Raw genomic sequence first — 16,985 nt, 5'->3', positions numbered from 1 at the left:
ATTCCCCCCCCCCCCACAACGAATAGCCAATTTTTAAAAAATGCTGTATTTCACGATTGCATGCAACGGTCAGTAAAAAAATACATGTAAAGAAACAGAATCATTAAGGCTCGGAGAACCTGCGTCTGCGCGCCTCTCTCTACAAGCAATGAGGCTTAGTTACTTCAAAAACAGCGATTTTACCCCCTAATTGAAGAGAAATATAAAGTTGCGAGTCAGTAGCCTGTCGAAGCTATTTTACTAATACAAGTTTGCGTGCAGTGTCAGTGTTGTCGTTGTCATGTGCACTAATGTGTGTGCGTGTGTCTATGAAAGCAACCCGAGCCCGACCCGAACCCGAAGCTATACATTAACCCGAACCCGACCCGAAACCCGAAAGTATTTCGGGACCCGTCGGGCTCAGGTCAGGTAGCAGACCTCTAGGAAGCGCCGCCGCCGATGATCTGAAAACACGACAAACAAGCTGGAGTTTAGCGATCAAAATGAAAGTGTCACTCAGCTGCTCTGTATTCTGTCATGAGATCTCGACTGTATTGTTTGCGATTGTGATCGCTGAATAAATGCACTTACTCAACCGCTGTTGTTTTAATAGAGAAATTGATATGCAATTTTGGAATTAGTGGAATTAGGAATTTAACTGTTATAATATTTTTTGTTTGTTTTAGCTGTTTTCATAATGTAGACAGAGCGATTGCATAAGTCTTTGGTATTGATTTATATAATAAAAAGCCTATAATAAATCAGTACACTAGATGAGGTAAAATACACCATGTATGTGTCCACATTCTATTGATTTGTGCTTACTGGTGAAAGTGCAATACCGGAAATACAAAAGTAAATTTTTCAAATGACAACAATCATTACGATTATAATTTTGAGAAAAAAAAGATAATTTTTTATCAGTTTAACCATTATACAGAATGGCGCACATTGAGATATTGCTATCTCTTCTTCCAGTGAGACCTGGTCAAGATGGCAGCACATAAAGTTTCATAAAAAAAGAATCACAGAGATAGTACTAGGGATGGGCGATGTGGGCTTAAAAATATATCACGATAATTTCTGACATTTATTGCGATGACGATATCAATGACGATAATTTAGGGAATCCTGTTTCTTTAGTTTTTTAACTAGCAAATTGGATTCTGATACTGATACTGATTTTTAAGCAAATTTATTTATTGGCTATTTGCTTTATATCAAAACTAAATGGCTTTAAATAAAAATATCTAGCCATTTGAAATTAGAGGCAACCACTGCATTTTAATCATGATCTGCACGGGCAGTTTGTTTTTGATTTAGATTAATTTCAGGATTTAAAACAAAAACAGAATGGTCTGACTTTAGGTGTTATTTATTTATTTGCTAAATAAAACATCTGCACGAAACAAAAACAGCAGGTCAGAATGAGACGCACTCTCTGACAGCAGATGGCACCTATGAACAGGGTTGCCAGGTTTTCGCAATAACTTTGTTGGACAACAGGTTTGTAAACGACTCATACACATGTAAGGCTCAGACCGATTGTTGTCTCTGTACAGCCCTATCCAAACCTGTTCCAGATTGTAGAAGGAGCTGCTCAATTTCAGGTCCGCCTTCCTTGACGTCACTCCACACAGAAATATGTCAACAACTAGACTTTATCGTTATTATCGCGGGAAGACGAATTCTTATCGTGTGGAGAATTTTTACCGGTATATCGCAAACGATAAGATATTGCCCATCCCTAGACAGTACCACAAGTTACACAATCACAATTCATAAATAAAATCAGATCATGAAAAACAATTACAATGATCCTTTAAAACATTATACAAAAGACATTTAAAAGTACTCAATGTTGGAAGTTTGTCAAGTTTAATTACATTTTGCAATTCATTCAAGGCCCAAGGAGCATAAATTGAGAAAGCACATTTACCAAATTTTGACAATACCCTTTGAACTATTAACCGAATCCAAGAACCTGATCTAGTACAGCGACTATTTATATGGATCATTAACAAATTAGAAATATAAGATGGTAATTTACCTAATAGAGCCTTTACGATAAACAAGTACATAACTTTCTAAATGTAAAGATGTAAAAAAAAAGATGGAAAGATAACCAATCTAAAGATTCATACAAAATGCAATGATGCGTCCGTGACTCTGCACCAGTGACAAAACGTTTAGTAATTAGTTTTTAGTAATTACTAACGTAATTAGTAATAATCTTATTGCTAAAATGTCAAGTTTTCTTGGACTAAAACTAGACTAAAATGTTGAGACTTTGTCGACTAAAACTTGACTAAATTTAAATCGTTAAGGTTGACTAAATATGATAAAAACTAACAAGGACATTTTAACACGTGACTAAGTCTAAGACTAAAATGAAAATAGCTGACAAAATTAACACACACACACACACACACACACACTCATCCCCCTTTAGTGTCAGCTCACTGAAACAAGCTACTTCATAACCTAGCGCCACTGAATCAGAGGGCAACCTTGAAGCATCCAGGAGTCCTTTACCGTGCCAAGAGCAGTGTTGCAGTGTCAGCTCTCAGAGCCCCACACTTCTCAGATTCATAGACACGCAAAGACTCTCGCTCTCCTCTTCAGGAGTGAAATAGAAAGTATAAAATGCAATGAGGCCTATAGAGGAGTGCAGAATCTGTTCTGCAGTTCTGTTGCTTCATGAGCTGTTTGAGTCCTCCTCCTCTCACTCTTTTCTTCTCGCTTTCTCAGTTGTGCTGTGGGAATATTTGAGGACTTTTAAAAGTGGCATGATTAATACTTCACCTCATGGTACCAGTGATTTAATAGTAACAACAAATATCACGCTGTAGCTGCTTCGAGTAATTTAGTAGTAAAAATAATTAAAATAATTTTCCAATAGTATTTCATAAGAAAGATATTAATTTGGATTCAGAAGAATTTGGTATAATTGTACAAAATTTGGATTTTCTATTATTATTATTATTATTATTATTATTATCATGTCCGTTAATTATAAGCAAAAGTACAAAAACAACTGCTTCAAATTGTATAACAATGATCCACATTCAAAGTTGGCAAATTCTTGAAAAAATTGTGTTTCTAAAATAAAATTACACCTTTCATAGTTAACAAATATCTGTGTTGGAAACAAAAGTTTTAAAATGCAGTTTTGCTCTTAAAATGGTAAAGCAGAATCTCTACAAATGTATTTAATTCATTTTTAAAACCACTGTTTACATTACCATACTGCCCAGCCTTTGACAAGTCCTTCTTTTTAGCTCAAATATTGTCAAAGATTGTGAATGTAAATTGATTGTAATACTTTGAAGATGTCAAACATAGTTAAATAATACAATTATTGAACGCCTTGCCATTTTCTAGGTGTAATCTATCTTCCTGCGTTTGGTAATTTGGTGAGTGTTTGATTCAATATCATTCAAATGCTCTATATATAGGTTAGGTTATAAAGACAGGTCAGCCCAAAAAAAAAAAGTGATGTTTTGTTACCAACGAGTTCCATTGTAATTAACATTTTTCTCAAAATACCATCTTTTGTGTTCTACAGAAGAAAGAAAGACAGATTTTTGGCCGAACTATCCCTAGTCACTAGCCTAACTCTGTAACAGAGTTACATTTGTTTGAACTGATCCAATATTCACTTGAATGCTATTTTCCTATAGATTACATCAGGACAGTGAATGGCAGCAGCTTCCAAGGGGTTGAACAGCTGTTTCAGAGCAAAATTCTTGACCTGGGCCAGTCGCTTGCCACCTGCTAATACCAGCTGCTCCATGGTACCGCTATTCCCAGTGGGAGAGGGCATGATTGGTCCAGGAGGTGGGGCGGGCCTCATGGCTGACTGTGTCACAAATGCTCGCTTGATATTTGTGCACTAGTTTGAAAAGGTGACCTTTAGACAAGTGCCACTGAATAAGGTGCAATTTCTGTAGTGCTCTTCGCATACAGACAAAAGTAAGACCCGCAGGTAGTTTGCTGTCCCAGCTTAGGGATCGGCTGTTGTTTCTTCACATCTTTTGGGTCAGGCTGCTTCCACGAAAGCCATAGAGCTTTTGAAAAGCATTGAAAAGAGTCTGTTTTCGGCAGCGTGGCGCAGTAAAAAATGGGATGTCACGTCTCAAACTGCAGGGTGCATGGGTGGCTGCTGAAACAAAGGATTTAGATTCTAATCTGTCTATTTACCGAGAGAAAGTTCAAGTGGCAGTTTTGCTGAACGTTGCAGTATTTGGATAACTCCACTAGGCAGCAAGATTTGGAAATGTTATTGGGAAGGAGCCAGGAAAAGTGGAATAATAAAGTAATGGAGCAAAGGGGCCACAAGAGCAGCACCGAAGATAAGAGACAAGCTGTCATCCTTAGATGCGCGCAAGTGTCTCGCAGCTTGACTCTGAAGCTCGGCAGTCTGTGGAGGCTCTGACCTCGCATATGGCCTCACTCAAACTCTAAAGGGAAAGACTCTATCAGAGAGAAGCGCTGGAGACTCATCTTCGATCAGAGCAGAGAGGAAGACCGGAGCCTTTTGGTTCCAGTAGTTGACACGCATTTCCCGTCTGAGCTCAAACTAGCACTCGCACAATGCTTTTGATTAGCATCTAACTCTAACGCGCTCAATTTGCACGCTCGTCATTACCCGAGAAGTGCTAAAAGAGGCACTCCCCACCATACTTGATCTGGGCCCGTATGTATAAAACTTCTCAGAAATGCTCTTAAAGGGGTCATATGATGCGATTTAAATTTTTCCTTTCTCTTTGGAGTGTTACACGCTCTTGGTGCATAAAGAAGATCTGTAAAGTTGCAAAGACTAAAGTCTCAAATCCAAAGAGATATTCTTTATAAAAGTTCAGAGTCAGCCTTAAGAATAGACTTAAGCTTTGACTTAAGTGTCAAAAAATTCTTAGTTACAAGTAGGACTTTTCTAAGAGTAGGAAACTTTTATAAAGAAGCTAAAAGCAACTTTTAGTAAAGTCTAAGACTGATTCTTAAGTGTTGACTGAGGTGACATTTAAGTGTTGTGAAATAAGGACTACAATGATGTCAACACAAAATGGCCGACCTCGACCTCTGAATCAGCCAATAGTGAGCCTGCTCAAGTCACAGCAGCACAACACCAATCATTTAATGTAACTACAATAAAGTCATTTAATTAAGACACTGCAATATTTGAATATTGTGCATTGTGCATTGTGCAAAATTATCACAAATTATTACTGATGTTTCGTTTTCTGTTGGTTTACAGTATGATGTGAAATGTGAACATGAGTTCCATCAATGGCTCCAACAACTCCAGGAAAATGCTTTGCATTGTGCAAAATTATCACAAATTATTACTGATGTTTCGTTTTCTGTTGGTTTACAGTTGGAGCAATGATGTGAACATGAGTTCCATCAATGGCTCCAACAACTCCAGGAAAGCCCACAATCCTCACAAAAGTGGCTTATTTTTGCAGTATAGTTTGACAGTCAGTTGGAAAGTCAATAAACTGCCATATATTAGTGGCCAAAAGTGATGTCCGGCCTAGGAAATTTGACATCTTCACCCTTACTTAAAAAACAAAAAAAAGTAAAAAAAGTGCAAGATTTTGTATGCATATTGCATAGTTGCTAAGAGTCAGTTGTTTTTATTTCTGGTGATAATGCAATGAAACATGCCAAATTGTGCGGTCATAATTTTTTGGCCATGCTGTTATACAAAGAAATTATGAAAGCATGCAAAAACAAGAGGACCAATGAAATATGAATATCCTATATGTTGTTGTCAATGTGCCAATGTTGCCAATTTAGTGATTTTGTCACTAGATTTAGTGACTTTCAATTTCATGGACAAACCTTATCTACATTCCGAGACTCTTCCAAACGTCATAAAGCGAGTTCACTGATCTATATAAATATAAATATAGATCAGTGAACTCACCTTTATGAGGTCATCTAGCAACATTAAGTGACCAGTTTTAGCTTCTTTCAATTGAAAGCAGTTGGCAACACTGGTCAGTGTTTTTTTTGTCCTTATTTAGTATTTTAACGGTTTAAGTGAAATGTGGGGTCATAAAAAAAAAAATCCACGCATCATTTTTGGCCACTGTTATGTTCGGTGGGGTTGGTGCCACAATATGCAAGACCCTGCTTACTGTGTCATCACCGGTGCATTGCTGCATTTTTCCAATTTTCCAGCCAAAAAAATTGTATTACTACTTTCATTTCTGCAGTTAGAGCATTGACTTGTTAAGTGGAACAGGTTATTAAATTTCTTACTTTATCAGTTACAACAACAACAACAAAAAAACCTTTTTGATCTTTACAATTAAGTTTGTATCGTTTTATCAACTCCATATTATCATATAAGTCCAATATATTTTCACTGGAAAGTGTTTGTCGTCTCCTCTTTGCTGCCATCTTATTACTCATAACTTGGAGACCTCTCCAGCTCTCTTAAATAATTTAGGAGCTGAGACCTCTTTTAACACTTAGGAACCTTTATGAATCACTCTTATTCTTAAGTCTAGGAATAAGAGTAAATTTACATCATTCTTAGAATTTTGACACACTTAAGACTAAACTTTTACTCTGAGCGGCTTTATACATACGGCCCCTGGTCTGCAATGGCTATTCAGGCTAATTATGAATCCTTGTTTTCCACCTCTGACTTGTTTGTTGTTTTTATGTCCTTTAGTAGTTCATTAAAACAAAAAGAGGAATTTTACCGTCTGTGTTGTAATGGTCGCCACTGTCATTCAGTGGAGTGAGTTTATTAAAACCGTTCCCCAGTAAAAAGCATCACATCGTTCAGTAATGGCTTTGCACTCATTGGAACACCAATTACCATGCTGCTGGTATTGATTTCAGTAAGACCCTAATGAGTTCTGGACCGTAAAGTTAATTATTTCCCCAAACATGTGCAATTCATTTAAGTTGGTTACTTGCTTAAATGTTTTTTTTTTGTCAAATTTAGTCCTCAGAGAATATTGTTTTGGTTTTAGTTTTTTTCATGTTGTCTTCTGCTTTGTCTCACTTTGTTGTCTTGAATAAGTTAGTCCAACTTGCATATCCAAATTTATGCTTGGTTAATATTCACTAAAATAAGCATGACGAGTTCATTTGCAAAAACAGATAACTCAATCAAACTGCAGTTGGGTTGTTTTGATTAAATAATAATAACAAAAAAAAACTAACACAATAAAACACAATAAAAACATGATTTATGAAAATTAATAAAAACGGAGTTATCTGTTTTTCAAATAAACTCTTCATATATTCATTAGGGGTGTGATAACGAATTGATGCATTATAATCAATCTAAATACTCAATGTTGAATGTTATAATTATAATGACTGTAATTTTCAGGGAATTATTTATTATTCTTATCCATATCAGTTCCTGAATTCAGTTGTAAAATAACTGAGAAACTTGAATAATGACAACAAATTAAACCAGACTGATGGCAAATTTGAGATTTTATGTAATCAGCTGCCTCATTTATAAAGCGTGCATATGCTCAGATTTGATGTTAGAGTGTGCGTACACTAAAACCCACGGCAAAGTTCATATTTATAAAAACAGTCTTTGACGTGGAAATGTACTTGCCGCCACGTCAGGGTCTGAGCAGGCGTACGCACTTTTCCTTGTGGCAAAGTTGGAGTACTGCAGGTATTTGAACATCCAAGCTGCAATAATAATAAAAGCGGTGTACACGCAAGCACCGAATTCATCATAAACAACAGAGATACAGTGTTAGAAATTAATTGTGCACTGTAGTCAGATTTTTTATTAACGGGAGTTATTGCGAGATTAAACTGACCTTTTTAGTAATGTTGAGAGTTATTTACTCGCTTTCTGTACACAGTTTATTCCATGTTGTTTTTTATTTTACAAGAGAGTCTTGATTTACTACTAATGCGTAAAATAGAAAAAAAAATCATAAACGCTTCTCAGACTGTTTTGTCTGTGTAGCCTATAAGAATATGTCGTGCGAAAAAGTTTTTAATATATTCTGTTTAATAACATTGTTGACTGTTTTTATTTATAACATCTGCTGCTTTGCTTCTGTGTAAATGAATAGAGACATCAGCCTTAAACTTTGTTTTTGTCATTTTCATCAGTATAAAATACACTGTATATTTTTGTGTCAGTACATTATTGGCACATTTGAGCAGCATTAGTAAACAGTCTGTGTAAATATAAAGAAATGCCAAATGACATGCAGGTTTTTTCAGACTGGAGACCATAATCGTGTAAGAATTTATTTTATTATGATATGAAACGTAAAATTTTTCTTTCAATTATGTTTTTTTAAAGTTTTGCAAGAATTTTGTGATAGCCTACTAAACTTTTTATTAGTTGTCATAGCAAGTGATTTTAAAAGTAGGATGGCTTACGTTTTATAAGATGACTGAAGATTTTATTCGTAATTCGAATGAATTCGTAGTTTATTCTTACTTTTGGCCAGCAGGACCTCAATTTCAGGCTCACTAAAGTTTTTTCTTTTCTGTTTGCTCGTCATTCTCAAGCATAGAAATTCGGACATCGACTTGTACTCTTTTATATGGTGATATTAATTAGGGGGAGTTTACAAGGCGGAGATCTGAAACAGTTCAGCTGCGCACAATTTTAAAATAATTTGCGATTTATAAATCTCACATCTGGAAAAGAGGCGTATGCACGTTTTTTTTTGTCAAATTTCAGAAATGATCTTAGATCAAATTTAAGACTATTTCTACGCAGCATTTTATAAATGAGGCCCCAAATCCAGTCATTGTCAGAGTAAATATTTACTAACTAGAGATGTCGGGAATTGTAATCTATTGATTCTGGCTTTGATCAGTGTTATTTTACTATTATTTATATACAATTATAGTATGTGTTAATATTTTGAATTAGATTTTGTTTTTATATTTTCAGTTTGAATTTTAATTTTATTTTATGATCTAGTGATTTTTTTCTGTGCTTTTGGCATTTTTTTATTAGTTTTTATGTTTCTATCTAGCTTTAATTGATTTTTCAGTTTCAGTTTTAGTAATTTTAGTACTTTAGCATAAACTTATTTCAGTTAGTTCCCAAAGCAACAATTCCCTTTTTATTAATATTTTATTTTTTTCAATTTTAGTTAACAATACTGGGTCCGATTGCTCTTTACAATTCTAGTTATTTCCTATTCTTTTCATGTTGTCATATAAATGACCAGTGTAACTACATTAAGTTAAGTCTCACAAGTCTCAAATACAACAAAACACAGTACGTTGGAAGCTGTAGCCTATGCATTTGATTCTCTAAAAAAAACTAACTCAGAGTCATTCATTAACGGAATAGAATGTCATGAACAAACATATTTAAAAAAAAAGAATTGGAATGGTTCCTAGTGTAATCTAGTGTCATTTGTAACTTTGTACATTTGATGTAGATCTAATGTATTTTTGAAAACATTGTTTACTTGTTTACTTCTTTACTCTTAAAACTTGGTCTAGTGCAAACCAGACTAAAACAAATGATTGGAGACTAGTCTGTCTTGTGCTTTTAGCTGTGTATTTTGTTATAGGAATAATGGCTTTGTTTTCCCCCTTTATATCATGTTGTGTTATGACAGTTTTTGTGATAGGTCTATGTTTTGGGAACACAGTGAGAGGCTTTGTGTGCTGAACTGCCTTAGTTTTATGAATACGTTTCTCATCAGAAGTTAAACAAAAATTTGCTATGCGGAGTATAGCAGGATGTATTGAAACCACTTTGCACATGTATTTTCACACTGGTGCACCTGGTAGAAGAACTCACATTATCCCTTTGTACAGATGGGTAATTGCTAAATTAATTCAGGTTAAGTATTTTGCTCAAGGTTAAAAACATGTTTCTCCCTTGCTCTATCTGATCTTCCAGTCCTCAGACCATAAGCACTGTTCCCTTGCTTCCTGTTAAAGTTTCAGCTTGCCTTCAAGGTGGATTGTATTATCACAATGAACCTGCGATGCATGTGACCCTAGGCTGCTGGGTTGTGGCTCTCTGCCTCAGATGGTGTGCCTGTGGGTTTACAAGGTACCACACTGCCAAAATGACACTTTAGGCCTAGTAATTCTTGGCTAGAATAAGTTACAGTGTGGTGAAAAAGTATTTGGATTTCTTCTGTTGTTTGTTCTTGTTGCTAAATAGTTTCCATTGTTCATGGAATGAGTCTCAGTGTCACATAATATAGTCAAAACTGAGAATATTCAACCATCTGTGCGTCACCTCAAGTTAACGTTTAATTGGGTGATGCGGGAGAACAATTATCCAAAACACAAAATCAAGTTCATATCTGAATGGCTAAAAATAATCAGATTTAAAAGTCTAAGATTTGAATCCTTTGGAAAGGATGTGAAAGGACCTAAAAACATTTTTACTGTTGTGCTTTTAGAAATGCCCTTAACCCGGGGTGCTTCAGGAGTGTTTATATTGAACTGTATAGTTTGATTTGGTTTAAATAAAAAGTATCTGATTGTGAAATGTTGTAAAGGAATGAAAGCCTGAAAATGTTGTTTTATGATATGCAGTAGTTAAGTATGTAATGTGTTCAATAGCTACATGCCGGAGTAGTGAAAACACTTTTGACTTTCATTGACTATTGGAACAAAGCATTTCAAACACTGCTGAATAAACCCGATTTATTAAGCAAATTCAAGCCTTTGTTCTTAAAAAGGTGCCTTGCTGAATAACAGCTGAATCACATTGGTTTCATCCCAGTACAAAACCAGCTTCACAGAATTAAACAAGTATTAAATTAAAATGTTATCTGGTTTGATAGAACCTTGATTTTTTTTCATTTTATTTCTTTTCACTCACCTCTTAATGAGGAAATGATTTATTCCGTGCATTGCTGGTTATGAAAATGATTGTATTGTTTTGTGAAAGAGAGAGTGCTGGTTTTCAAAAGGCTTTTTTTTAGTAACTGTGAATCGGTTTTGCTGATTTACATCAAGGCAGCTACCATTCGTAGCTTTTACCTCATCTTTTTTTCCCCTCTCTCTCCTTCTCATCTGCCAGGTCTCTGGGCTCTAATTGGCCCTATTCATTCATTCCTGTGCCCCTGACTCGATTCTGTTGTTCCTCTCTGTGGTCCTGCTTTGCATGCTGACTTGGCTAATATTTGAGCTATTGAATAAATCGGCTTCATCCTGGATGAAAAATATTAGCATTTAAGGAAGAAACAGAGTGAATATAACTGAAATACATCGCTGCACTGAACGTTTACTCAATCATTTGACAAAGACAGAAAGAGTCAAAGAACTTCATATAAAAGCAATGTTCTGGCTTCATGGAGTAAAAGTTGCAGTTATTGATTACCCCTGAAAATAATTTTGACTTGTCCCTTTTTTTCTTGCAATAAACTTTAAAATACACTAGTTATAGCCACAAGTATAGCATAGCCACATAATTATTTACTTAATATTTTTGACAACTTATTTTTAATTAAATAATTTACATTTTTCATGAAAGAAAACACTACCATTTAAAAGTTTGGGGTCAGTAAGATTTACTTATTTATTTTTAAATAAATATTTATTGAGCAAGAATGGATTACATCGATGAAAAGTGACAGTAAGGAGTTTTATATCGTTACAATTACTTTTGCATTGTTACAAAATATTGTAAAGATTAAAATGAATGCTATTCTTTAGAGCAACATTCATATGAACAAGACCGCACCAAATCAGCATATTAGAAAGATTTCTGAAGGATCATGTGACACTGAAGACTGGAGTAATGATGCTGAAAATTCAGCTTTGCTATAACAGGAATAAATTACATTTTAAAATATATTAAAATGCAAAACAGTTATTTTAATAATAATATAATATTTCGCAATATTACTGTTTTTTTATTGTATTATTGATCAATGCAGCCTAAATGAGCATATTTGCTTATATTAGCTTATTTCAAAAACATAAAATCGTACCTCAAAAATATGTTATTCACATTGCAGCCTTTAAACACGGATACTGGTTCCATTCAATTCTGTTGTAGGTGCCTGTAGATGACTTTAATTGCAAGTTTTGCTAAAAAAAATAAAATAAATTAAAGACCTTTGTGCAAATATATCACAATCTCTTCAAGGAATCATTTGCTTGATGTCGGAACTGTAATGAAGTTATTTTGTTCCCTTTGGCTATTAGAGATGCAAATTAACCAACTCGCTGTCATTTTTATAGTATGCAGATAAATTATTGCATACCGACATTGTTTGCAAATCATAAGAGTGAAGTTGAACACCTAACAAATAGATTGTTGAAGAACACACGCACACACAATACCAGCAGTCTTTGCCTCATTGTCTGATTTCAGTTATACTCTGACACATACATCAGCCTAGCCTGTTAACTCATTCTGAAGCCAATCTTGAACCTTCCTCCATTAAATCTTAAAAGCGTTCCTCTTGATTTTGTCACCACCCTTACCCAGGTCGCTCTTTAACTGCCAAGCTCGTCATTTCTGACAAGGATAATCTTCTCCTCAGGGATTATGAAGCTCTCCTATAGTCATCAGTTTTTTCCAGCTTAGCTCATATTAGCCAGCACCCTGTGGCTTAGCAGGTCCAGCTTTGTATCTGAGTTCAAAAGGAACATCGGAGATTTGCTTGACGGTTCAGCAGTAAGGCCGTTAAACCAGCAAACTGATCATTGCGAGCTCCAGCCCCATGGTTCAAAGCCCAGTCAGTAATACGCACCCAACTGTTGCCAGCAGTGTTCCCATAATACCTTTCTTTAAGAAAATAAATGTCAGGCTGGGGATCGTAATGGCACCCATTACCGCTTGGTTCAAAATGACAGCAAGATGAGGATACTAAAGCCTCTTATTTGCTCCCACTGGTGGTGTGCTCTTCACGTGCCCTAGGGTTACCTGTGTGTCCTCTTGGAAAAAGTGACCTTGATGATTCTGGCAACCATAAACATATTTTACTTCATGAAATTGCACACCCTAATTTTCCCCCTCTGCTTTAATATCTACCGCTCCCAAGTTCTGCTGTGTTTATCACCACAAACCTAGAAGTTTTAGCCTGCCGGTTGGGACTCAAGAGAAAAGCCATGTTTAAGCATTCTCTGCACATTTTGCTGTTTGGGTCTTTTGTGGTGAGTATGCAAAGTACCTGAACTTTTATTTGCTTGTCTCTCTCTCCATTTCTCCAATGCCTGGGGGCTGGTTTGCTGTATTAGGAACAGGAATGTTATCTCTGCAGTGTTGAGAAGGAACTGATTGCTTCCGCTTATTGGTGGCATGGAGCACGTTTGCTGAGTGTAATAGGTGTCATGGTACTGTAACCTGATCAGCACAGTAATTGTCTTGGCAACCTGAGAAAATTAAGGGGACAGCATTAAAATGCTTTCGTTGGCCCAATGCTTCCATCTTTGACTTGTGATGCTACCATTTGATCAAATGGCCTTATTATTAGCTTTGTCTGGGAAAAAGTTTGAGCAACAAAAGCATTCTGTGCTCTAGATTTCTTTGTTTTTTGACATTCTGTCATGCACGCTTGCTACGTCAGGCAGCTTAGCACTAAGGTTATTTTCTGCTGTAGTTTAGATTTTAAATTGCCCTACCAACATTTTCACATTCCTACCTAAAAAAAAAAAAAAAAAAAACCTTTTAATTTTGATTTTTTTTTAAATTATTATTATTAAGTATTAAAGTTTCTTTCTCCAGCAAAATTAAATAGCTGAAATATGTGTCAGTTTATCAATGTGTCAGAAGATTTAAAGGGTTACTCCCCACCCCAAAATTAAAATTTTGTCATTAATTACTTACCCCCATGTCGTTCCAAACCGTAACGTCATGAAGCGAAGAGAATACTTTTTGTATGCGAAGAAAACAAAAATAACGACTTTATTCAACAATTTGTCTCCTCTGTGCCTCTCCGCATCACCGTAGCGCCATTGTGGAGAATATCCACTGAACGCTAACTGCGTACGCTATTCTGTGTCAGCTGCAACACAAGGATACGTTTTCTACGTGTATTTACGCTTGGCTTTGAACGAAAACAGTGCATCCGTGCAGCGCGGCTGACACACAAGAGCGTACGCTGCTTGCGTTCAGCGGATATTCTCCAAAATGGCACTACGGTGATGCGGAGAGACACAGAGGAGACGAATTGTTGAATAAAGTCATTATTTTTGTTTTCTTCGCGTACAAAAAGTATTCTCATTGCTTCATAACGTTACGGTTGAACCACTGATGGCAGATGAACTATTCTGACGTTGTCTTTCATACTTTTCTGGACCTTGACAGTGTAATTTACTTGGCAGTCAATGGGACAGTCACAAGCCTCCCGGTTTTCATCCAAAATATCTTAAATTGCGTTCTGAAGACGAACGAAGCTTTTATGGGTTTGAAACGACATGGGGGTAAGTGATCATGGACAAAATTTTAATTTTGGGGTGGAGTATCCCTTTAAATAAAAATCTAAAAGATATAAAATATCTTAAATAGATCTAAAATATCTATTTTTAAAATAAATTATGTTCTTTTGGGCTTTCTATTCATCAGTCCTAGAAAAAATATTACGGTTACCGCGGAAATTTTAAGCAGCACAAATGTTTTCAATATATGCATATTTGTGCATATACTGCACAGATTCAGTATTTTTGATTGTGAATAGTTTACAATGTAACAACTTTATAAGAAGAACTGAGCCATCAGTAATATTTAGTACTCAACACTTACATTGGCCGTTTCTCAATATGCATTCTTATGCGATCTCTTGTGTTCTCGCGCATTAACCATCATTAACTGTCATTTCCGATACTCAAGAACGCAAGTACAGAGGACACATGAAAGTGCCCAGATGTGTTCTTGAAATCGAGGATGCACCGAATGCAGACTTGAAAGAATCGAACCGTAGGAAATCCCAAAAGACGCTGCGTGCGAACGACGAACGGAAGCCTGTAAGTGTCTCGTTCTCGCTTAGAGATTACCGCTGCTAGCTCACAAATATGTGATGGCTCGTTAAAGTAAACATTTGTTGTTTTGTTTTGCATAATTTTAATAAAGTGAGAAAGCCTGTCGTAATTTTTATTGGCATATTAAAAAGAATTTTAACATTGGCAAAGAATATATAACATTATACATAGCCTAATCATTTTCACAAATACATACAGTAAAAAGCTATAAAATAATATGAAAATATTGTCTATAATAAAATTAAATAAATGTTTAAAAAGTGTTAAGACATTTGTTTGTGATGTTTTATGTTATTTATTTTGCATTGAGTGCTGCTGTCTCCCTCCTTATAACCTGCTTAGACTGTCAGTTGAGCAGCAAGATCACAGCACATCTCAATTCTCACAAGGATGCGTTCTGTTTTCTCGCGTCCTTCTGAGTTCATTCTTTCAAGGCAGCCTGGCAAGACCGGTCTCCACGAGAACACACGTCCGTTCTTTGCATTCTTGGAATTGAGAAACAGCCTTTCTTTCTTTTTTTCTCAGGTTGTTATGGTGTCGATGGTGAAAGTGACTCTATCATGAGCTCGGCCTCGGAGAACTCGACAGAACCGTGGTTCTGTGACGCGTGCAAGAATGGCGTCACACCCAGCTGTGAGCTCTGTCCCAGTCAGGACGGCATCTTCAAAGAAACTGATGCGGGGAGGTGAGTTTGAACCGATGCTTGGTCTGATATTATCCTTTGTCATCATTAGCACACTCATTAAAGGCACAGCCATCTCTGTCATACCTTTCATGATTGAGTTAGTTACTCCTTTAATTGTTGTATATCCGTTGAAAGTTTTTATACCACCCTCTGAGCTAAGATGCTGGAAAAATGCTAAATAAGTGAAATACTTGAAGAGGCACAGGTATGTGCAGGATGAGTGAAGGAGAGAAGAAGTGGTGGATTTGGCAAGGAGGGAGAGAGGGAGAGGAAGAGAGAGGCATCTGAAGCGTGAAGACTCAAGCCACGTTATCACTGATAGTGCTCCTCAGCCCGCCTGCACCCAAATTTGCTACTTCACTAGAGCATGAAAAACACAGCAAATTAAAGTGTGGAGCGTGCGCTCACCAAAGATGGATATCTTTATATTGGACTTCCTAAAGTCTGCATTTGAAATTCTGTCACACCGAATGGTCAAGTTAGAGTACATTTGAACCTCTTCTGAATGGCTTGAGGGTTATAGCAGTTATTCAGGGAATAGTGAATAGTCTACCATTAACTAGATGCTGCTTTGTTCTGCTAATGGTGGAGCTCTGAATTAATTTCATTAACGAACATATGATTTGTTATTCAGCACATGAAGTGAATAAGGAACTGTCCTTATACTATGATAATTGTAAAAATAGATATTATGGATGAATGCTCAACTTTGCTTTGTTCTGCTGAAGGTGGGTGCATGTGGTGTGTGCCCTTTACGTTCCAGGGGTTGCATTTGGAGACATTGACAAGCTGCGACCTGTGACACTCACAGAGATGAACTACTCAAAGTATGGAGCAAAGGCAAGTATCAAAAGTTACTAATGACATACAGCTAAAAAAAAAAACATTACCTCAATAACAGGTTATTAATAGTGGTAAGCCGATGTGATAATCGGTATTTGAACACTATAATCAGCCAATACCATAGATCTTCAACCCTGCTCCTGGAGGACACACTTTCCTGCAGAGTTCAGCTCCAATCCTAATTAAACACACCTGAACCAGCTAATCAAGGTCTTCAGGATCACTTGAAAAGTCAGAGGCCAGGTGTGCTGAAGCAGGTTGGAAATAAACTTTGCAGGACAGTGGGTCCCCAGGAGAAGGGTTGAAGACCTATGAGTTAGATTAATAATTATTATTAGTAACTCAAACCCCTTTTTGTAAACCTCTCTACCTTACCGTCGATCGCGCACATGTTTGTAGTTTTTCTAACACGTTTTATTCGTGTTTGTACTTCTGGGCCGAATCCTTCGCCAAAGCGCAATGGATTGTGGGCAATTTTAGCCATTAGAGTGTGCACGGATCCACACTTCAAAAATCGACCTGAAATAGTAGACCATCCGGGGACTTT

General features: G+C 36.3%; 1 protein-coding gene and 1 long non-coding RNA gene across 2 annotated transcripts in view; one reads left to right on the top strand and one right to left on the bottom strand.

Moving 5' to 3' along the window:
* Positions 1 to 16,985, bottom strand: part of LOC107670015 (uncharacterized) — a 718,471-nt gene that overhangs the window by 98,050 nt on the left and 603,436 nt on the right. The gene's annotated exons all lie outside the window — the stretch shown is intronic.
* LOC107670007 (PHD finger protein 14-like) overlaps positions 1 to 16,985 on the top strand; it is a 118,315-nt gene that overhangs the window by 17,773 nt on the left and 83,557 nt on the right. Inside the window, exons 5-6 of the mRNA XM_016462474.1 lie at positions 15,436 to 15,595; positions 16,324 to 16,435. Of these exons, the coding sequence (XP_016317960.1) occupies positions 15,436 to 15,595; positions 16,324 to 16,435 (272 nt within the window). The remainder of the gene's footprint in view (positions 1 to 15,435; positions 15,596 to 16,323; positions 16,436 to 16,985) is intronic.

The sequence above is a fragment of the Sinocyclocheilus anshuiensis genome, unplaced genomic scaffold (assembly GCF_001515605.1).
Source record: "Sinocyclocheilus anshuiensis isolate Anshui unplaced genomic scaffold, SAMN03320099.WGS_v1.1 scaffold253, whole genome shotgun sequence".
Lineage (NCBI taxonomy): Eukaryota > Metazoa > Chordata > Actinopteri > Cypriniformes > Cyprinidae > Sinocyclocheilus > Sinocyclocheilus anshuiensis.
This window is presented reverse-complemented; position numbering and strand designations above follow the sequence as displayed.